Below are 24,348 nucleotides of genomic sequence, written 5' to 3'. Positions count from 1 at the left end.
AAATCTTTTCATGATTATTTTTTATCTTCTTGTTTTTGCACAAAAAAAAACAAAACTATTTTGTCCTCTTCGTTTCCGTTTCCTGGTGTTCTACAACACCCCATTTAATTCATTATTAGCTGTATGGAATGTTCAGGCTCGACATTTGCTCAACACGTTTAGAAACACGTTCGTTAGGCTATTCAACATGGCAAAAGGCAACATTATTAGCATAGGAAACTATATATTCTCAAGTATGCACATATCTTCTGATTCAAAAAACTAGCAGATTTGGTTTGTCTACGGTTAAAATCTAACTTTATTACAAATGCAGGGGCTGTTCTTTCTCTTTCCAAAGGAGATGTTCAGGCAATTTTTTAGAAGAAATGGGGGAATAGCCCCCGCCATTATGCGCAAAAAACAGGGGGAATTGCTGCAGTCGAAATTCTTTTTTTTGTGAGAGGAGAATTTACAACTTGGTAATAGACCTTTTTATGTGCCTCTATCGCCTGTCATTGGATGCCACTGGTCATGTGCAAGAGACAAACGTCTTCATGGACCTTTCCCTGATTTTCCCAAGCGATGTTTTCACTGCATTCTGCTACTGTAGCGTCCCAACCAAAGCGCTCAGCCTACACTCTCAACATTAGCCTTTTAATATTGCATGAAAGAAACATACCGAGTCCTCGATAACTTTATTTCTTATTTACTTGACGTATCAGGGCTAGCTTTCTCTTCTCTGTGCATACCCGAACTCCACATCGACAGAAGAGCCTCTGCTGTTCATAATCTGTATAGTTTCACTGTAACATCATGTATTATTTATACAGAGTCACCACAAGAAAATGCATGGATTACCCACCTGCATTAGGTAAGCATTTTATGTTATTATACAATTCAATTCAATTCAAGGGGCTTTATTGGCATGGGAAACACGTGTTAACATTGCCAAAGCATGTGAAGTAGATAATATACAAAAGTGAAATAAACAAACAAAATTAATATACATTATAATACAATGTTTGTTTATTTGACTGTATCTACTCCCTGTCTCGTTGCACCAGGGCAGTAGGCTAATCAGAACCGCAGTCGAGATTCCATGTATAGACTATAGCCAAAACATACATGTTTAACATGAGCAACACTGCTGGTGTGTATGCACTGTGGGGCAACACCTCAACGATTACATTCACATTACATGTAAATCTGAACGCATCAAACTGTGAATGGTATTTTACCTATACTTTGAATTGTCATTTGCTGTGAGAATGATGTTGTGTTCATTGTAGTTCGACCAAAATTATTAATGTATAAGGACACATATTTATCTTGACTTCAGTGTAACTTTTTTTTTTACTCTCTTTGAAGTGCAGGGTTGGGTTCTTTCGATGTTTGTGGGTATGAGCAGTGTCTGGCAGTGTGTCTGAGTCTGTCTCTCTTTGTCTCTCTGTGTCTCTCTTTGTCTCTCTCTCTCTGTCTCTCTGTGTCTCTCTCTCTGTGTCTCTCTTTGTCTCTCTGTGTCTCTCTCCGTGTCTCTCTGTGTCTCTCTCTGTGTCTCTCTGTGTGTCTCTCTCTGTGTCTCTCTCCGTGTCTCTCTGTGTCTCTCTCCGTGTCTCTCTCTGTGTCTCTCTCCGTGTCTCTCTGTGTCTCTCTCCGTGTCTCTCTCTGTGACTCTCTCTGTGTCTCTCTCCGTGTCTCTCTGTGTCTCTCTCTTTATCTCTCTGTCTCTCTGTATCTCTCTGTGTCTCTCCGTGTCTCTCTGTCTGTCTCTCTGTGTCTCTCTCTGTGTCTATCTGTGTTTTTCTGCCTGTTATGTATGCCTATGATCATCATTATTATCATATATATATATACATAATGATATATATGATTGCGTAACGTCTCTGAAGTAACAAGCAGCCTAGCTGAGTTTTGAGGAGCTGGCTGCCAGAAGATTTGAGGATGTTAGATTTCCTAAGGGAAGTCTGTTCATTAGTCCTCTTTTGGGGGCATGAATTCGATGTCATCACTGTTGTGTGAGGTAACAACAGCATGACGGAGTTTTTACTGATATTGTCTTGGGTTTAATGTCACTTTCTATTAGGGACTTTGTGGACGTGTGAATATATCATTGCATTTAATAAAAGTTATTTTTCTTTACATAGGTTAATATTAGCAGCCTAATATACCCACACAGTGTCGTACATGGGTGAACTGAAGAGAATAACAATATACATGTAGTCTTTTCAGCTTTAGATGTTGAGAAAATGTGAATTTGTCGTGTGAAAAAAAAAACGTTTTTGTTTTTTACAAAACAAAGGAGTGTGGGAAAAATGCAACATATAGTCTAATGTGAACCTTTCTGAAATAGAAAGGTTGTACTTTCCCATCAGAGAAGCAGTTTTCATAGCTTTTTTCAGCTGCCTGGGATGAGGGCAACGGAACAAAGACAGTATTTCACTGTTGCCTGACAGGCAGCTGCGAATGTATTTACAGCCTTACTGCAATGCGGCAAAAGAGAGAAAGCCTGGAATGAGGGAAGCCTATAAAAGTGGGGCCTGCGAATGAGGATGAGAAAACCCTGAGCATTTAAATTACTCGATTAACTTCTAGACTATGCTCTGGATTGGAAATCAACTCACGTCCCAACATATGGATATAGAGCTGTTATTTCATCCTTCGTTCGTTCTTACCATATCGCCCATAAGTTAAATAAAATATTACACTGTATATCAACGTATAGATCATTCATATAGACATAAACAGACAAAGAAAACGGGTTACTTGATTATTATGTTTGGTCTGTGTTCATATTACAGTGTTTAGATTTTTTTTCATTTGTAGCAGTTAACTGTCATACGAATTATATTTTTAAGTGTCCGGGTAGTTTGGCCTATAGTATACAATTACTGAAAACCATGGCAACATTTTAATCCATATAGCCTATCTGTTGTATGAGGAATTAATTCATAATAATCCTAGATCATCTAGGGATTCTTTCTAGATTGAACTGCATACAGAGCCTACAATTTATACATGTACACAATATCATGACATGCAAATGAATGCTAAAATCCAGCGGCAACAAATTGGCTATGCGTTTCAGGAATTGGGTTAAAAACTGAACACGTTGAAAATGGGAAATGATTAGGATGTTCCAGCAAGAGGCGCTGTTGCCCAACAGTCCCATGATTATTTTCCAGAATCGTTTACCTTACACGTCACTGAATTGGAATATATGATCGGTCCATACGCAATATGACCAACTGATCCGTATTATGCTTTCGACATTGAAAATAAGTGGTTTCTGAACTGAAGTATCAAGATGTAGGTGGAGTATAACCAAACTATTTTTTTTAGAGGGTGTATAGTTTTTAAAGAGACGGAGCCCACTAGGCAAAACGTTGTTTGGGGGTTATTTGAACAACAACAAAATGTAATGTGATGACATTGAATCAACATGAATCAACATGGAATTTCGTATTTTTTTTACCCAACTTCTTACCTACATCCAATGTCGGGGTGGCATTTTTGGTTGATTTGACGTGGATTCACTTTAGTTGACAACTCAACCAAATGTAAACTAGACGTTGAACTGACGTCTGTGTCCAGTGGGAGGATTCATGATTCGGGTCTACATCAATGCATGTGATGCATTTGATGGCTATAACGTTTTATTGAAGCATTGTTGATACATCTCTCTATCGTTATATTTTGGCGATATAAGTACCTAGAGAGAGACAACTTAATATGGGAGCAGAATTTGAGCAGTATATTGCACGTTGGTTCAACTAATTTCTTTGAAATCACGTGGACAGGTTGATTCAACCAGTTTATGCACAGTGGAAAGTTAACACGTGTGCTTCTGATTCACCCGAAACCTATTTTATTAAACTTTACATGAATTAAACATCGAGGGAAACACCCACAGATGTGTGTAGACTACGTCATAGATCACAGAGGGTCATCGGAAAGGTGTTTATGGGCAAAAAGCCAAGAAGAGCAAAAAGCTATCGGTAGATTGTAGACCTGTAACATATTAGTTTCTCAGACTTTTGTTATGTCTTATAATGACCTAAAAATACATATATGAATGAAAAGAAGCACACGGCATTTCATATCATGGTGAACTAACACGTTTTTTGTGGGGTGTTTTTATGTTGCATATTTTATATGGCATCAGAGTAATCGTCGTTGTTGAATAAGTACAACTGTTGACGGTTATTTATGGAACCAGTGCTGTGTCTGTGAATGGCTGTGGGGGAGCACGTGATGCCATTAAACTTTGTTTTATGGCCTGGGAGTTGACAAGCCAAAGTATATTTCTCATTGTGTATTAGTAAAGCCGTGCCGATGGCTTGGAATAGAGCTTTGAATTGGTGGAAGCAAGTATTAAACCTTGTCTGAACATGGATATGTTTTCCTATTCGATGCATTGCGGTGGACTTTGCGGTAAGCTGTTTTATCATTTGATAGGCTACTAAATCTAGTGCGCATGCTGATGTCATCAGGTAAACATGTCTGTCGCCTGTAGTTTTGTTTGCCTGCTTCGAAATACAGAACTTTAACCACATTAGTGGATGTGTATTTTGCATGGGCCAGGATGTACGGAAAACAGAATGTGTTTGAATATGTCAATTACTTAGCTGTTTATTTATTGCGGATATGACAGTCGTTTTTACAGTCGTTCAAATCACTCGTTCGAGAAACAATGCGTTTTGGAAAATGGCTGGTAGCCTACATGCCTAGGTATATTCGTTTTTGCTTCATATAGCCTAGGCTAATATTGCGTGATGGATTATTAAAACCTGTTACATTTTCATTTGCCTGCAATGCGCACACTTATTTGAATGACAATGGCGAACAGGCTTGTGGGGATCTGAAGTCTATAAGCTGTTGGCTGGCGTGTTTAGAGTTGGGAGGGAAAAATATCAACCTGTTGTTGTCACAGACTCAATGGCGTTTACAGCTATTAGCATTTCGTTAAATGACGTTTTTGGAACATATGCCTTGTTATAACAATATATTAATTACGTTAAATACACATCAGGCCTTTTGAATCTTAATACCCCAACAATATATATTTTTTAATTGCCATGCTCTATCGCGCCCCCTAGTACAGAATATTATCGAATCATAGTTCCTTGTAATATCTTCATTTGACCCATATCAGGGTGTTTGTATAGGCTTACATTGTGATGTTATGTCATGAAGTGAAGTGATGACATTGGAAGGAATGTAGATTATTTAGTTTGTTATCCAATATACAAACACATTTTCATGACGCAACATTGGGCAATGACAACATGCACGAATCAGAATGGTGTTATAAAGGCCTCCACAGTAGGCATTGGCCTTTTATTTTTATTTATTTTATTTTTTTAACCAGTTGTAAAGAAAACTTTGTCAATTTTTTCGGAATTCTCTACCACTGTGACGGTTAGTGTATTTCGCTGTTAAATGTACTGACAACGATTTATAGGCCTACAACTATTTGTATTACGTTGAGAATTGCACTGCTGAAATAATTTCACTAGTCTAGGATTGCATGTTTAAGAGGGAAGCATTATTGTCAACTATTACCTATTAACAGTTGTATAATACAGAAAACATAGCAAGTGGGTTCATTCTTGGTTCGTACGAAGGATTAAAGACAAGTACTGACATTGTCACTCTTTTGTTCCTCAGTAGCCTAGCCTATCTCGGCTTTGACCCGTCTGAACAAGTCTCAGGGTAAGGTGAAGGTCAAGCTGTCTAACAAATATTTTAAAAAATTGTGACATAATTACAAGTGTGTGTGATTCATATTTGATTCAAACTTTAACCGTCTTAACGTTATTTAAGGCTTGTAAAGTGGCCAGTTTGTTGTAAAACGTCAGGCCTATAGCCTTTGACCTATAGCCGTTATTCTTAAAGTACCAAAATTGTAGTACAGAAATTAGACTACAGAAATTGTCCAGTAACAAAACCTCGGCCTATAATTAGGAGAGTATAGGAATGCCTCTTCGGCCTCTGTCTATTTAAGGACTATGTGAGTATTCAGTCCAATTTAGAAGGCATTTGGCAAATCATTTTTTCTTAAACGAATGTTTTCATTTTATTTAAATCATTTATATATCATTGAAAATGTATGTCATTGTAGGACATTCCCACAGTGGCATACTCCCAAGAATTTAGACCATGAGGTAACCAAGGCGGTCAAATGAAGGGTCATTTGGGATTCGTGAACTTTTGTACTCTTTGAGCGGTTGGCAAAGAAAAAATAATTACGCTTTTTGATAGGTTTGTAAGTGATTTAGTTTAACCTCGTGGCCTTTAGCCTTTTGCCTTATGGGTCCACTCGATATTCAAACTTCGGACAGTGTATCGAGCACAGGCTGGCAGGTATCGGTAGTCTATCAGTTGTGAATTACCTATGTTGTTTACCTGTACCTCTAACCAATACATAACGTGTATTAAAAGTAATACATACTTTTGGTGGCTGCGAACTTGATTCAGAATAAAATGGAACAGAATTGTTCAGCTTCATGATGCACTAGCCTATAACAATATCTGATTAATCAGGACTAATATCTGATTAGTCAGGACCAATATCTGATTCGTCAGGGGCTATGATTTGATGGAAATAATTCTAACTTATTTAGAATCTTCATACGCTTTCATTGTGTACAATAGTAAGTGTATGGCGTAGGAATAGGCTCTTTATTGGTCTTTTTGAGAATCTTATGGCTGGACTTTTGTTGAATTGAAAGAAATTATGGGACCCCTCTATTCCGTCGTCTATATATACCCTGTAGAACCGAATTTGTGTGATAAAACAACAGTCACAGATTCGATTCTAGGGGAGTATATGGTCGATGCAAAAACGTCGAATTACTTATCTACTTTTACAGATGTTTTGAATCATTCTTCATAACAATTTACAAATCTGGATGGATGGAAAGCTCTTCGTTTAATTGCTGCATTGTGTCATTTTAGGGTGATTTAAAATGATATATTATATTGTAATACCATTGTGTGCGAGTACATGTTTTTAGTAATATGCACTTACCGTGTCACGTGTCATTTCATTGGTTGATTTGATTTGATAATATAAGAAACCTTTGCAGGTGTCGCTTTTTGGCCAGTACACCTATCATTAAAGCCAAACAGTTCTTCTCATTTTGATAGTGAACATATTAAAAAAGCTATCATACCAGACTGAAATCTAAACAATTTCGAACATGGCTTACTTTTTTAACATTTACATTTCAATCATTTAATTATTGATTGTTTGGCATCGGTTCGTTGCCACGAGGCTCTTTCAGTAGTTATGAAAGGGATAGGGTAGATGAAATGATGAGATTCTTGTAACTTTTGGATGACCCTTTCTTGACAAAGACAGTCCCCATCAATTGTCCCCAGGCTTTATCCCCCCTCTTTTTGAGCCCGGGAGACGTTTTGTATCTTTTGTTTGTTTATCTGTCAGACTCACTGGCTTTAGTTTGATTTAGTATTGTAGAAGTTGAAGCATGTTAACCATAGTATTGCACAAAACCATCTAAATGTCCGTATATACACAGCCGTTGTATTTATTCCATTCAGATTGTTTCCCATTGACGGTTAGATGATCATGATTGATATTTAGATATTGACATTAACTATTTAAAATGTTACATATAACATCTTATTTTTCAATACAGGGCTCACATTGTCAATCCTTCATTGAAATTGGTTAAATATTTGGTTTTATTCAACATAATTTAGATGTTTTGGAGTTAGTGGAAATTGCTGCTATTGGTGTTTATATGTAGGCCCTACCCGTTAATGAAATAGCTTTACCTCCATTGGCCCTATCTGGTCACATGGTTCTCTAACTTTATTCAGTTGACAGCAAATAGGAGGGCTTTATGGTGGTGGAAAAAAGACAACTCGAGAAAACATTGTAATTTCTACCTTCATAAATTAATGGCCATGAGTTCGTATATGCTGAACTCTAAGTATGTGGACCCACAATTTCCCCCTTGTGAGGAATATACGCAAAATAGCTATCTACATGAGCAGGGAAGAGGCTACTACCGTCCATCGCAGGACCCAGATTTGCAGCATCCAGGAATCTATCCACGGTCAAACTACCCCGAGCAGCCCTTCAGTTGTACCACTGTGCATGGTCCTACAGTAGAGCTACGGGGTCATGTGCAGGGGCGAGACAGTCACCCTAGCACTTTTACCGCACAGACCGAACCGTGCACCCCGGTCCAAGTGACTGGACCCCGGACTTGTGGTCAGCAACAAAACACAAAGAATCAAAACGGGATACAAGCCAAGCAGCCTGCAGTAGTTTACCCCTGGATGAAGAAAGTCCACGTAACTACGGGTAAGATTCACTTTTCCCTCTCAACGTCGCTTTGGGACAAGTTGAGGTCCAGGATTTTAGTCACTCTAAAATCATTGCGTGAAATATTTATGGTCTGCTTTGAAGGGGCTGTCAGTTACACCAGCCGTAAATGTTTATTGCTCAGGAAATAGGCCGCTGGCTATCTGGCGGTCTCAGAGCTCCTTACGTCCACTGGCCTATGACTATGGTACATTTTATTGTGACAATATTTGAATGAAGGGGTTGAAATTAGACCTAATTGGATCAAAGTTTGGTCATAGTTTCGTTCAATTTCATTTCTGGATCGAGTGTTCATTGTTTTGTTTTAGCTAGAAGTTTGGAGCGTCCCGTGAAGGGCTTTATGTTTTGATTTAACTGGGACTTAATTGGCTCACATTGGTATTTTGTTTCTCACAGTAAACCCGGATTACACAGGACCTGAACCCAAACGGTCTCGGACAGCTTATACAAGACAGCAGGTTTTGGAACTGGAAAAAGAATTTCATTTTAACAGGTATCTGACCAGGCGGCGTCGCATAGAGATTGCCCATATACTCGTTCTCTCCGAGCGTCAGATCAAAATCTGGTTTCAAAACAGAAGAATGAAATGGAAAAAAGACCACAAACTACCGAACACAAAGGGAAGAGCTGCTTCTGCTTCCGGCCAACAGTTACCAAGTATCCAGAAGGATAACCAGACTGATGAAACAACTTTCTAAGATGTGAAAACTTTGACCGTTCAATGAATTGTATATCACATACTATATTATACAATTGACTTTGCATGGTCTCAAAACATGACATTTTGGTCATTGTGATTTAACGTACAATAGTTATATAATGTCAGTTACAGTCAGAAGGACCCTCGTTGTGTTGGCTCATTGAATTGAGTCAATTTCCAACATTGTAACTGAACTGAGAAGCGTTTCATCACTACATGCTTATTAACATGCTTCGAAGAGGTATTGCAGATCGAAATACATTTTGTTAGAGATGTTTTCTGATTATACTCTTCTCGCTGATTCTATAACGTCACTCTTCCCACGTGCACCACAAAAGTCAGAGTAAGGCATGAACATGTATATATAAAAAAATTAAAAATACGTAAAATGATGTGAAGCTTTTGTACACACCTTAATTAGAAATTGTGTTGTGATGAAATCGAACTATTAAGACAAATAATATTTGATTCATATGATTGCTAAAAAAAAGAAAAGGTAATTGCTGCATCAGTTGATCTATACATTATTTTCAGACAAGTGACAATATTTGTTACTTTAATATAGGCTAGCTTAAAGAAACTATTGAACTCGTATTTATGGGCGCTAACTGGTTGAATTTTTTTGTTTAACGTTTTAAAAAAAAAACTTGTATACAATAAAGCTTTTAAAATGGCGTTAAATTCTATTGAGAAACAAGACATTCCAGTGTGCAGACTCTTCCCAGGGCCCGTATTCAGTTCTAAATCTCTCTGGACATCTTTGTAAACAGTGTACATTTAAAGCGGGTCTCACACATGGCATCTGAAACTCTATCATGACTTTGTCTTGTTCTTTGCATCGAATGTATATTTATTTAGATGCTTCACTATTTTCTATTTTGATCAAAATCGAACAGAACATTATTAATAGTATATATTCAATGTTAAGCACGTAGAGGGACATAAATACGTGTAACAACCGATGTTTTCCCTTATTCTTATTCAACGACAATTTGTAATATAGAGTGTTTACATTTCTTTATGATTATTTATTTAATTAAATATTTGTACATTTCCTTATTAAAACCCACAACAGTTCCAAACATATTTGAGCAACGAACGTTTTATTGTATGCAATCTGCTTACAACTGTTATGGATTATTAGCAATTATCTCACATTTTCTTATGCAGTATTACATTTTTTTTACTCTGGCATTGATTTAAACCAAACCTAGCCACACAGGCATTCATGTCATGTCTCAAGACAGATATTCTTATTGTTCCTATCATTGTCCTCGTGACAAAAAGCGAAGACGGCTTGCATTGCGAAGATGTCTTCCCTCTGAAGAGTCTTCACGACGAGAAGTTGAAAAGGTATTTCAACTGAAGTTCGACAAAAGCTCCAGAGGCAGGTTCACCCAGAGGACAGTGTTTCTATAGCCTGAGACACATTTCAGCCGCGAGGAGTGACCTCTGAACCCTTAACCCGTTGGACCTATAGTCTACTTCTCTCACTGGCGCTATTCGCATGGAGTTTTTCATTAGATACATGTTGTACTTTTAGTATTAGAATATGGAACGCTTATATAACCTGGTTAAACATGCCACGTTTTAAAGCCTATATTTATTCTGCCAGATTGGTTGGTTGCATGTCACGCTGTGTTAATATGCAATCCTGGCTGACCTTTTTTGTGTATCGGCTTTTTTTTTTTGTCTGTATATACATGCGAAACTTTTTAATGGGAAAATAGAGATTGTTCCATGATATGCATTGTGGTGGCACAGAGCACTCACATTTGTCAATATATTTCTGTATCAAGTATTCCGAGGTTCATGCTTTACAAAAATGTTTGTCATAGCCATCAATGCTTGATTTACACAAAGGTTGACACATCTCACAGATTGAGCTATTTATTTTTACCCTTATTGTGCTTGTTTGAGATAAAAAAATATATATGTGGCATTGTTGGATGACAATGTGACTAAGTTCAGTTTTATAGCAAGAATCATCAAATGTCCCCTTAACCACACCAATGTTAGTCAGTGCCATAGATTTCGGGAATTTGAATGTGGTCCTATCCAAACCAGTCAAGGAACTGTTAGCAAAATCGTAGGCTCAGTGTGATTATATTTGTGACCATGCTTGGATTAAAACCTGTATAACTTGAATGCCTGTCTGCTTCTCTCTGTGTGTGTTTCTGTGTGTGTGTTTTGTTTCTTTGTGTGTGTGTGTGTTTGTGTGTGTGCGTGTGTTTGTGTGAGTGCATGTGTCTTCACATTTGCGCCCGCTCCTTTATAAGCTTCGTGTCACTCTCATCAGGCCTTTACACTGATACCTATTCATCTTCCGTTTTCCACTACATAGATGTCAGTGTACAAGCAATGTGCGCATGTCATAGCAAATGAAAGAAAACTGTACCAAATGATGCAATAATAAATAACAGTTCTACATGCAAACCATGTTGTTATACGTGTGCATTTTTAAGACTACCATCATGGATTGCTGAATCTCACATTCCCATGTTAATTTTCCACAGTGGACCTATGAGGCTTGTAAACATGTAAATGGTCTTTCCATAGTTCACTGAAATGACCATGGGAATAATGATAAAAGGCCTATCATGTAATAGAGTTTGGGAAAGCAATCGTATGTCAGTACCTGCCCTACCATGTGCAGTGGGCATTGACCTACATGTCTGAAAGCAATAAATGAGAGCCATAGGCAGTGCCATTTTCAATGACTACATCGAATATGGAATGCACCATTGCTGCGATCACAATGGCTTTCAAACGGCCATATTTGATTTCCAGCTGTTCGCAGAAACTGTCTTCGCCAAGCGAGACAGCCCCTTAATAAAATGTATTAAACTGTGCTGTCTGCATTCGAAGATATAATTCGAAGAATATACCGCTCCTCGCTCTATTTCTGACCACGTGATTGTCTAAATAATTCATGCAGCACGTCCCCTAGAAACACGGCGTCGTCATTAATCGCGAGGACTCTATCAGACTTGAAAACTGAAAAGATCCCAAGAAAATAATATCCAAACGCTCCGATACTCAACGCATCTGAAGCCAGCACTTTAACACAGCATCTGAACCAATGGAAGCTTGGTAGGTAAATATTTTAGCTTCTTCTTTTTTTCTTTTTTTTTTGCAAGATGGTAAATGACCATATCTGTCAGATATATGATAAATAGCGCCCTTTGATGCGTGTGCCTTGGACAGGCTGAACTGCATTCTTCAATGCTTTGCTTTTTGGGAAGAAATATACCAAGAGAACCAGGTCAATATTATAAAGTGGCGATGTTTGACAACTAGCATCCTTGTTATGTTTCATAGCAGGTAGAAACAACATTTTAAATATTTTCAGTCACATTCTGTGTGAAATGGTTGTATTGATGAATGCACGAGCATAATGAAAGCAGCACTGTTGGGATCTTCTATTTCGTTCTTGAGGGCTGTATGTTAGAGCCTCTGTGATTTATAATACTCTTAAAGAGAGCAATTCAGTCATTGGTTTACACCAAATTGCCTGTTACAAAATGTAAACAGAGTGCAATATGTTAATACAACATCTTACTATTTTATTTGGATAACACTCCAGCTACATGCGTTATAGCAATAACACAAATCGGAAACATTGTTGAAAGAATATCTCTCTTTAGATTCAACTGAGATGACGCCACATTGCTAACATTGTTTTTTATTGTTGATGGGGGGATAATTCGAAATGTATCTCTGAGAGGAGTAGAAGCTGTGTTTGAGCAGGTGGACAGTTATCTGCCTCGTTGTAAATCATTCTCGATAATTCCTGAAATGGTGCGAAGCTGTTGGAGGCCCGGGCCACACTGTAAATCTTTCCATTTTATTACCCATGAACATATGCTGCGACGCTAGTAGTCCTCTATCCTTTCCTCAGTGCAAGTTACCTCTCGGCCAGCTCCCCCGCTGTCTTTTGTGGCTTTTAAAATCTCCATCTTCAAATAGATTTTTGAGCTCACAAATAGTTATTTAAAGGTATTTTTCTATTTACATCGAAAACAGTGTCTGAAAAAGAAAATACTATTGAACACCATGATAGCGCAGCGGACACACAGGAGACAAAGGGTTTACAAATTGGTTTATTTCAATACAATTTCAGACGCCTTTTCTCATACATCAATATTGGTTCATGGATTTCCTAACATTATAAAAATGCACATCTTACTTAACCAAGTATCACACTGTAGATATACAATTAACGTTTATTAAAAAATAATAATTGTGAGAGCAATATGGTTATAGTTACAAGTATACCAATAATGAATCTATGGACAAGTCCACATGTTCAATGTGTATACGAAATTCTGTTCACAACCACATTTGAATAGGATTCTCAAAACGACATGTATTATCGGGTTAGAGGCTTTGTAATCAGGTACACAAATACATTTAATCAAAATGTATAGCTTAATATTATATGTTAAAGATGACGAAATAATCACAATAATATTTATTGCAAAGGAAAGAAGCAGAAGAAGAAAATGATCGACAAAAATGAAATCAAACAGCAAGTGAAGTATTTTCAACATGGACACAGGTCAGATGAGGAAACGTAAACGCGTCCCCATTTCAAAATGGGTTTGGGAAGCAAAGGCTTGGTTGGAGAAGCACCCCCAGTCACAACAATCTGGTAGCTCGATCACGTGAACAAATATGCTTGTATTTTAAGACAGTTCCTTTATTTGTCATCATAACGGTTTCCGAAACACACATAAACAACAACAACAACATCCCAATGTTAGCTTCAAATCTGTGACTGTGTCTGAAAACCTGTATTTTTCAATAGGAGATTGATTGGCCGAGATTTTTTTTGGGGTGGAATAAGGATACCTTCTTCGTTTTTTTTTTATTGGTAGTTGAATGTGAGTCTTTCCATTCTTTCGGGAATACTGTCTGCATTGGTATATGGAAATGTCTGAAAAACCGCAAGATCAGGTTTAGGACAGTATTATCTACAGACAAAGAGTGAAGGATAAATTCTAGAGACTGCAGGGAAAGGAATTGAGACTAAGAAGCACGAGCATATGACCCACTGATTCACAGGTAAGCAATTGCATGACAAAATGCAACCTTTTAACCATGGCTTTACACAACACGAGAGAATAAATATGATTTATTCCATTCAGAGGGGATCTTGTCGTCAACTACGCAGATAGCCTTTCGTCTTATGGACCTGAGATACGATTTTAAGACAGGTTCACAATTTTGAGAGACCACTTTCGAAGGCTAGTTTGAATGGATGTATTTTGAGATCCGGTTTTCAGCTGATTTTGCAGTTACAGGAAAACTGAAGGAAAAAGAAGCGGAGGAAGTTTTCATTCTGACTTCTAGATTGTTAGATCATAAATCACATGTATTTGTCTTATCACCACAGTGATGTTAGACGTGATTTGTGTGGTTTGTTAACCTGCAAATGTACCAGATAAAAACGAATAATAATGGATTCAATCATTTTAATTTTAAATAAGACCAAAAATATATAAACCCATTTTGATTTAGATCAAATAAAGGCTATTTAAAACTATTTGAATTGATGTTCTGCACTAATTTTTGCTTAGGCTACATGATTCCTTTGTGAAGTTATTGGATAATTCAAAAAAATATATATATATATGTATTGTAGGCCTAATATGAATTAGGATTAGGTCTAAACAACAGTTCCCTTTCATGTTATTGACTGTAATATATTTTCAAGTAATATATGAGTGATTTTAACAGATTATTTTCTGACTCTACTGAATTAAAGCAAATGTATTCCAAGTAAATATTTGTAAATTAAGCCTCGTTTAGGATGTGCGTCTCTTGACGATGTTTTCTTCTTCATGGAAGCTTTAAGAAGCTGCCAATCTAGCGATATGAATCAAATGAATAACAAGACGAGCACATCCAATAATTCGGAGGATTTATGCCAAAATTCGTCTTAAACAATAGCCAAATTAACAAGCTCCTAAAAGCTATAGGCCTTAGCTTTATAAAAATGTTTAAGTAGGAACAATTAACGAATTATTTACTCCCATGCTTCCCAGCCCAGCGATGCGCAAAAAGTTATATAATTTGTCCCTTCGATTTCTAAAGAATTGAACTTTTAAGTCAACTTCATATCAAAAGCACACAATGGACACAAAACTATAAGGATGAAACGAGAGCAGATGTAAGTGCAATTTTCGACGACGATTCTTGTAGCAGCCTATTGTATATACCAAACTTACCGTAGCAATGCGTTGGCGAGAAACATTGTTGTATCAAAAGAGGAACGTGTCTTGCCAGAGTAGTAACAATATATCCTAACAATACACTTTCAAATCCACTCGAAACATATCGACTTCGACTTCAGCAATATTTTGGAGTTTTAAATATTTCTAAAAAACGCTAGGCTATAAATCAAATGAGAAAATGAGCTCTTGTTAGCCGAGAGAAAATAACCTCAAAGCATTAGGCTAGATAAGTAAAAGCAGAGTTCAAACTTACATCAAGTAGGCTAGCCTACAGATTAGTTTCTTATTCTGACGTTTATCTCCCACAAATGTGACCATGTATCCCGTCGTCAGACTTGTGTTCCAGCTTTAAAAACACTGGTGAAAAGTTCTGTGGTTTAAGGATTTCATTGTGACTTTCTTCAACCCCTTCTGCTCGTTGTTCATTAATCTATGAGTTATTGCTGAACGAGCCAAAGGTCAGCCAAAAGGCCTATGCCTGCTAAATATTTTGGCCAGCTCATCTTTCTATACAATCTTCAGTGTAAGAGTTGTTGTCTCTCCACCACTGCACTAAATGCTCGTTTTAAATGCATTTAAATAAAAAAATAATAATAACGTGTTCGAATACGTGTGTATTGTCCCATTTAAAAAAAAAAAATCGCATATCCTGTTATAACGATTAGAATAGATACTTGTACGTAGAAGTGAATTATGGTGCTATATCAGACTATGTTTTCATCAAAAATCTCACTGTAAACAAAAGCAAATCAGTACAATATCATTTCAACAGAACATCTATATACATGGAGTCATTTGTTTTCTTCGTGTGAAATGATTACCCTGCAGTAATCCCATTTGTTTTCTTCATATGAAATGATTACCCTGCAGTAATCCCATTTGTTTTCTTCATATGAAATGATTACCCTGCAGTAATCCCATTTGTTTTCTTCGTATGAAATGATTACCCTGCAGTAATCCCGTTTGTTTTCTTCGTATGAAATGATTACCCTGCAGTAATCCCATTTGTTTTCTTCATATGAAATGAGGGAATTGTGGGACTAAAGCAGTAGAACTCATGGACTGTTTTCTCTTTCAGGTCATGGTGGATGGAATGATGAGCACGTGAAGAAAAACACAACACTGATCTGCATAAAATACGGTGAGCAGCATTTATTTAATGAACTGCCATTACATAATAAGGGTTTCAAATGAACGCACCAAACAATAATGTCCGCTCATATAGGCCTATATATCCCGTTTTCCCTCAAAATGTGTTTTTAATAGGTTTTTAAAAAAAAAAAGATAAAGTAAAGACGAACCGGTCATCTAGATTTGTGAATGGCAAACTTTCAACTCAATTCGCATTTTCAGTTTCCCTTGTAATTGTAGGCCTAACGCCTAGCCAACCAGAGACTCGTTTAAGACATGCTCTTAATCCTTTATCCATTGAAGAAGGTTCACCATGTTGACATGCCAGAAGGTAGCGTAAAATCAGATGCAACAGAATATCATCGCTTTGTTTAAGCAGAACATATAAGCCTCATTAGGAAACATATCCACCTACACTACTATATAGTGGGTTAGTAAAGATAGCTAGGCTACCCATTGGGCACACATAGGATGAATCAACGTATTTCCACATCATGTCAATTAAATTACGTTGAACCAATGTGAAATAGACGTTGAATTGACGACTGCGTGCCCAGTGGGCACATCATTCAGAATTAACATTTAAAATCAAAACAGAATTATACCGGTCACCCCATCACCTCCTCAATGCGAATTTCAAACAGGAATATGTTCACCTTTGCGTCAACGGTGATGGTCCACTTTATAAACCAAATTATTCCCTTTTCTGCGGTTTAAAACGAGCATTTGCGAGTGCGTAGTTTCAGCAATGCAGAATGATTGTAGGGGCTCTATTTATACAAACGGCCTCTCTATTATTGCTGCAGAACTTACGGAGTATGGAACTCTTTAGCTTGCCTTCCTCCCACACTTTCAGTTTTACACTTCTGTGGGTGGCAAGTCTTGGTGAGTGTTTTCCTTTTCAGTCCTCTCTAAGGCGTTTACGACCATTACATTTGCACTTATAGCTTTTGCTTCGGTCCACCATGACAGGTGCATTGATATGCACGGCGCGGACTTTCAGTCTGCATACTGTATTAATTCGTCTCCATTCATGCCTTGGCCATTCAGTGTGTTACTTATTTCAAGCCTACAATGCGAAATTGTTTCCAAAAGTAGCTAGAAAATGTTGGACAGAATGCAATATGTGGGTATCCTAGTCTAGGCTCTGGTAGATGATTGCTAACTATAAAATAAATACAGGCTTACTGATTACAGAGTATGTCAGTTTGCCTGAATATAGAAGCGTTTGTCATAGGCTACACGCACATCATTAGCATTTCGGGAAGTCACCCATTCCGACCACCCCGATATGTTGGTGAGAAAACAGGGAGAGATGATGGCACTTATTTTAGTACACATACATCGTGATAATATTTTCTAAAATAATTTAATGGTTTAATAATTGCTATTTGAATAAAGTTACCTTTTGAAGTGGCATTAAAAACAGAAAAATCATATTAGTGTGACATTTTGTACTTAAGTTAACAACGAATTAACACAACATATGAACGAGATTTATAAATGTGATTTTGAAATAAATTATGAATTATACATCGAGAGCAGTTCTGGAACATGTTAGTCTGTTAAACAATAAGAGTTCTGGAACATGTTAGTCTGTTAAACAATAAGAGTTCTGGAACATGTTAGTCTGTTAAACAATAAGAGTTCTGGAACATGTTAGTCTGTTAAACAATAAGAGTTCTGGAACATGTTAGTCTGTTAAACAATAAGAGTTCTGGAACATGTTAGTCTGTTAAACAATAAGAGTTCTGGAACATGTTAGTCTGTTAAACAATAAGAGTTCTGGAACATGTTAGTCTGTTAAACAATAAGAGTTCTGGAACATGTTAGTCTGTTAAACAATAAGAGTTCTGGAACATGTTAGTCTGTTAAACAATAAGAGTTCTGGAACATGTTAGTCTGTTAAACAATAAGAGTTCTGGAACATGTTAGTCTGTTAAACAATAAGAGTTCTGGAACATGTTAGTCTGTTAAACAATAAGAGTTCTGGAACATGTTAGTCTGTTAAACAATAAGAGTTCTGGAACATGTTAGTCTGTTAAACAATACGAGCTGATGGTGGTTTGTGGGGTATTGTGATTAGGAACAGAAAGGGATATTGTGTGAGTCACCATGCTGATTCAGCTCCTTGTCTCAAGTAATTCAAGAAGAAAATCTTTTGATCTCCTGGCACAAGTTAAACTTTAACTAGTTTGTGCCAAACATGCCAAATGGATTGAAAGTGAGAAGTTGAGAGGGCCTATTGATGATTTGATAGTTTAGGAAAGGAAAGTTTGGAGAGTGAAGAAATAAATATTACGATACTGCATTTTTGTAGTATTTATTTTCATAAAAGAGCACGTGTATTTGTTTGTAATATTCCACGGAGTTATATTGAAACAAATGCTGAAAATACCAGACTTCAGGAATATTAAGAACATGAGCAATAGGTTATTGATGAATATAGTGTATACTCAATCATGATTGTGTATTGGTTTACCACATGTACAATTCATATTGCCTGCATAATGACCATAACAACTGTTCTCTTCCTAGGTGAAAGAATACTGAGGCGGTGGGAAACTCCAATCACGTGATAGAAGAACGCCCATACCATTGGATAGGGCTGCATTGGCCTTCTTGTTTTGAATCCTCACAATGCAGAAAGCTACTTTCTACGATAATTCTGGAGTCTTTGGAAGCTACTCTTACCCCAAATCCGAGTCATATAGTTATGGCCCCAGTCACCAGCCATACTCCACTTCTAACCTTGAGAGTGATTATCAGGGTCCAGTTTGTCCAATACAAACCCCAACTGTACGGCCACCAACTCACAAAGACAATACCATGAATGGAAACTGCACGAGATCCAGTAGCAGCCAAGGAAACAGCCAACTGCCGAGTATTCGTGAACAGCCGCAAGCGCCTCCATTGTCGGCCTCTTCGCCTAACTCCAGCAACACTTCATCCCAGAAGAAGAAATCTCCCTCAAACAATGATTCTAATACTGCCACCCCAGTCACTAACAAACAAATATTCCCATGGATGAAGGAGACGCGATCGAACGCCAAACTGAAAAGCAACAGCAGCAACAACAATTGCTCAACCGCAGAAGGTACAGTGTGTGTGTGTGTGTGTGTGTGTGTGTGTGTGTGTTAAAAAGCACGATTTGTCTGGACATGGTGGTGCGTATGCGTGCGTAAAAGGGGGATTATTCTACTGATCATTTTAGGCAGCTGAGACGGCCTATGATAAATCATTCATAATACACAAAGAGACTTATGGTGTTTACTATGTATTTTCAGGTGAGTCCTGCGATGAAAAAAGCCCACCTGGTCCAGCCTCTAAACGGGTTCGAACTGCTTACACCAGTGCACAACTTGTAGAACTTGAGAAGGAGTTCCATTTCAACCGGTACCTGTGTCGTCCCCGAAGAGTGGAGATGGCTAATTTATTGAATCTCACTGAGCGCCAAATAAAGATCTGGTTTCAAAACAGAAGGATGAAGTACAAAAAGGATCAGAAGGCTAAGGGGATAATGCACTCTCCCATCGGACACTCCCCGGACAGAAGCCCACCATTAAGTGGCCCAAATCACATCGGATATTCTGTCAACGTAAACTGTCTCAGCTATGACGCACCGTCGCCCCCTTCATTCGCCAAACCCCAGCAAAACATGTACGGCTTGGCAGCTTACACGGCACCATTAGGTGGCTGTATACCGCAACAGAAAAGGTATCCGGGCTCCGAATACGAGCACCACAGCATGCAAGGCAATGGTGGCTTTGCCAACGCTAATTTGCAAGGCAGTCCGGTGTACGTTGGGGGAAATTTCGTTGATTCCATGCCAGCCTCGGGTCCCATGTTCAACCTCGGCCATTTACCCCATCCCTCATCCGCCAGCGTGGACTACAGTTGTGCCGCTCAGATTCCAGGCAACCACCACCATGGACCCTGTGATCCCCATCCCACATATACAGACCTCAGCTCTCACCATGCGTCTCAGGGAAGGATTCAGGAAGCGCCTAAACTAACGCATTTGTAAAATTTGAGGATTTTGTCTGTGCCCAAATTCTGTTAGGCTCTTTTATTATCTCAGTAGTCTCAAGTCATTTATATGATTACACTAAAAGTGAGCCATGTATTACCAGTGTTATTATCGATATTACTATTAATGCTATTGTGTAATATTTTCTTTCTAAGAATATGTCTGGGCCATTTTTCTTGACTGTTGAGGATGCGCAGGAGAGACCGTTTGTCTGTTGAGGATGCGCAGGAGAGACCTTTGGCTGTTGAGGATGCGCAGGAGAGACCGTTTGTCTGTTGAGGATGCGCAGGAGAGACCGTTTGTCTGTTGAGGATGCGCAGGAGAGACCGTTTGTCTGTTGAGGATGCGCAGGAGAGACCGTTTGTCTGTTGAGGATGCGCAGGAGAGACCGTTTGTCTGTCGTTCGTTTTCTGAAGTGCAATGCGCAGTATTGGGGACGGAAAACGTCATTAACATTACTTGAAGGTAAGTCCTGTAGATCTGACAGTAGTTACCCATCTTTATAGGGATGGGTTTTTATAAAAATGAAAAAAAAGCTCTAATGTCTCTGTTTGCTATATTTGAAGCGTCTTATTTATTTTTCCAAGATTGTATTGCATTTATCTAATTTTCTGTATGTATTATTTAATTTTTTTGTATTACACATTATTTATAATGTACATGTATGACTATTTATATGGACATCTAGAATTTATGCAACATCGTTGGACAGACTTTGACATCATGGCCCTTCAATAGGTACACGGGTTTTTGGTGAATGCTTGTTTTAAATTATGCCTTCAGAGGCTGGTGGTCTTAGGTTGTTGTAGAAGGAACTCCTACGTGTAAATCTGGGAATATTGGGGAATTTTTTACGTGTCTCTATGAAAAACAAAGTTAGGCTACATGTAGCCCTATCAAAATACCGAATATGACAGAAATGTATCACACTAGTATGTCATTTGTTGTCATTGCCAATTTTCATATCAGGTCATTGTCATTTCATCAGTTGGACTGTCCATGCATACATTTATGAAACGCTAATGATATGAAATTGTTATATTTTAAAGTGTTTAACATTTTGTAAATAAAGTGCTTAAATTTACACAGTGGGTTAAAAAGCACCGTTATTTTCCATACATTTAACACACGTATAAAAATGTGAAAACAGTGAGAAAATGGTTAAGCACTCAGCCGCAGGTTGGGACTAGGTATGAATTTGCCTCGTCGCCATTTTGAAGTAATGTCAAATAGAAAGAAGGCTTACAGCCTAAACAAAGAAACCGCATGTCTCTCTCTATTCACGCATGTCCAGTTGAGAGCGTGCACAGTACAAACATTGCCTAAAGGCATCAGATCAAAGACACATATCGAAAATAATGTCTTTTTCAAAGCATGCATATGAGGTAGAGATTGAAATTGAATCGAAAGAGAAACCAGAGACCTAGGGAGTCTCTTGGTACTGAAGAAATTCAAATGTTCCATGACTATTAGTCCTGAAGTCAAATTGAGCAGGCAGAGCATTTTCTTCACAATGTAGGCTAAAGCTACATTTTTGTCTGGGAGGTCTAATTAATTAAATTTTTCGAATTATTTTCTGTTAGAAAAATGTAGACTATATTTAATTTATCACCACATTATATTGTGAAGCAGATCCCACATTCAACGTAACTGAGGATTTGCATTTAACAAAATATGTTAACCTATTATAACTGTTTATGTTCCTTTACATAACATTTAAAAAAAATAAATAATTTTGGGCAAATTGCACAAATACATATAGGCCTAATATTCTACAATATTATTTGAAACATTAGTGAGTGACAAAAGGTTGATGCAGGCAGAGGTAGTGTTTAGCTATAGCCACATCTAGCAGAGTGCCGCATATCCTTTCTTCCTCCCGAGAGACATTTCAAAGCTCATTAATCAAAAACTCGTTGCTTTTAGACTCCGCACTGATTTCCCCTCCTTGTGAACAAAGCATTTGCATTCCAAATTCTAGAAACACATTTCAAACTGAGAGGCCAAACTTTGGTAGATGTCTAAAGAGCACACTGAGCCCTGGCTTAAAGAATACCCACACGTGAGAGAGAGAGAGAGACAAGAGTGTGCTGAGGCAACGAATCTGAGCCATCGAAGGAAGGTACCATTACAGGCGTCGAGAGAAAGTAAGTGTGTCTGAAAATGTGTTTTAATGCATTCAGTTCATCAGCTATGAAAAGAGATAAAGCCTGATTCAAACGTCTGAATGAAATTAAACCAAAATAATTTGCGAAAGCTGTTTATAGCACACGATTACCAATAATTGTCCCGTTTCAAAAAAGTATAAAATATATTTGCCTTTATTTGCTTTGATTTCATAGTGTACATCAGAGGCACTGAAGGCTGTCCCCCCTGCAATACCATCTTGTTTGACGCACAGTGGATGGCGGCCATTTTAACCCTCGGGGGGTTGTCCTTTCATCTTTCATCTATACATTTTTTCCCTCCAGATAATGATTACTTTGATACCTTGATATAATGGACTGTGTGTACAGCTCGCAAACAACGCTGGAGCTATTATAATGGTTAAAACCCTGAAGCAACCCATCCAATCCAAAGGAAGCAAATTCAAGAGGTAATGAATTATTAAACTGACCTGTATGTTTGTTCCTTGCATAAAGGATAGGACACCTGATTCTTTCAGCAATACGTTCGTTTTGAATGTGACATGGGGACACGAACAAAAGGTGAATCTTGATTGACCAAGTGCCTTCACATTAACATGTTTATATGGCCTGGGATGGCTTTCCCCACATTGCTATTTATTTGGTCAACAACAGTTTTGACACCCAAGGATGCACTTTTCTCTATTATTGGATGACAGAAACGGTATACTATCCAGGAGGCCTTGGAGTGCTAGGCTGTCAGAATAGTGACTATCTGAGTGGTATCACCTATATACACTACATGACCAAAAGTATGTGGACCCCCATCATTCCAGTCCTGTATTGACATTTACAGGGCAGTCTTGTGCATGCTTTGTGATCACTAGTTCAGACAATTTGTGTGTGTGGAATTCAGCATGTAATTCAAACAATAAAAATGAATTGTGAGCATCTGATAATGAGTTAAATAGTTTGTTTTGAGACAGAAATACTTGATAACCTGATTAGTCTAACTTGTTAGATTTTTTAAAAGACATTATCTAACTTTTACTGCCTGCGTGTATGCCTGATACTGCCTGCCTGTCTGCCTGATACTGCCTGCTGCTATGCCTGATACTGCCTGTATGCCTGATACTGCCTGTATGCCTGATACTGCCTGCCTGTATGCCTGATACTGCCTGCTGCAATGCCTGATACTGCCTGTATGCCTGATACTGCCTGTATGCCTGATACTGCCTGTATGCCTGATACTGCCTGTATGCCTGATACTGCCTGTATGCCTGATACTGCCTGTATGCCTGATACTGCAGCCTGATACTGCCTGTATGCCTGATACTGCCTGTATGCCTGTATGCCTGATACTGCAGCCTGATACTGCCTGTATGCCTGATACTGCCTGTATGCCTGATACTGCAGCCTGATACTGCCTGTATGCCTGATACTGCCTGTATACCGTCGAAGTCGGTCCCTCTCCTTGTTCGGGCGGCGTTCGGCGGTCGACGTCACCAGCTTTCTAGCCATCGCCGATCCACTTTTCATTTTCCATTTGTTTTGTCTTTGTCTTACACACCTGGTTTCAATCCCCCAATTACTTGTTCATTATTTAACCCTCTGTTCCCCCATGTTTCTCTGTGAGTGATTGTTCTTTTTGTATACAGTCCGTTTTTGTGGTCTCAAATTATTGTGTTGTATTTGTGAATACTTGAGTCAAATACATTTATTACTCATATCTGCTGTCCTGCACCCGACTCCTCTACACCAGCTACACACAGGCATTATTACAGATT

The 24,348-nt window shown here is 38.1% G+C and overlaps 2 protein-coding genes across 5 annotated transcripts; both read left to right on the top strand.

Moving 5' to 3' along the window:
* The first annotated feature begins 128 nt into the window (after positions 1–128).
* Positions 129–21,519, top strand: LOC110501924 (homeobox protein Hox-D3a). 4 transcript variants are annotated; one of them, XM_021579801.3, is made up of 4 exons: positions 129–850; positions 16,353–16,415; positions 18,944–19,502; positions 19,693–21,519. In XM_021579801.3, exons 3-4 carry the CDS (start codon positions 19,046–19,048, stop codon positions 20,430–20,432), a joined length of 1,197 nt encoding a protein of 398 aa, XP_021435476.1. In that variant the 5' UTR covers positions 129–850; positions 16,353–16,415; positions 18,944–19,045; the 3' UTR covers positions 20,433–21,519. The 4 variants fall into 4 exon arrangements, with proteins under 4 accessions (XP_021435476.1, XP_021435474.1, XP_021435475.1 ...); XM_021579799.3 differs by lacking the exon at positions 129–850 and adding an exon at positions 4,223–4,410; XM_021579800.3 differs by lacking the exon at positions 129–850 and adding an exon at positions 11,828–12,128.
* On the top strand, positions 6,814–11,471 carry LOC110501925 (homeobox protein Hox-D4a). Its single transcript, XM_021579803.3, has 2 exons — positions 6,814–8,314; positions 8,732–11,471. Exons 1-2 carry the CDS (start codon positions 7,906–7,908, stop codon positions 9,031–9,033), a joined length of 711 nt encoding a protein of 236 aa, XP_021435478.1. The 5' UTR covers positions 6,814–7,905; the 3' UTR covers positions 9,034–11,471.
* Positions 21,520–24,348: the final 2,829 nt, after the last annotated feature.

Source organism: Oncorhynchus mykiss, chromosome 22 (assembly GCF_057628025.1).
Source record: "Oncorhynchus mykiss isolate SJ-2025 chromosome 22, ASM5762802v1, whole genome shotgun sequence".
Lineage (NCBI taxonomy): Eukaryota > Metazoa > Chordata > Actinopteri > Salmoniformes > Salmonidae > Oncorhynchus > Oncorhynchus mykiss.
This window is presented reverse-complemented; position numbering and strand designations above follow the sequence as displayed.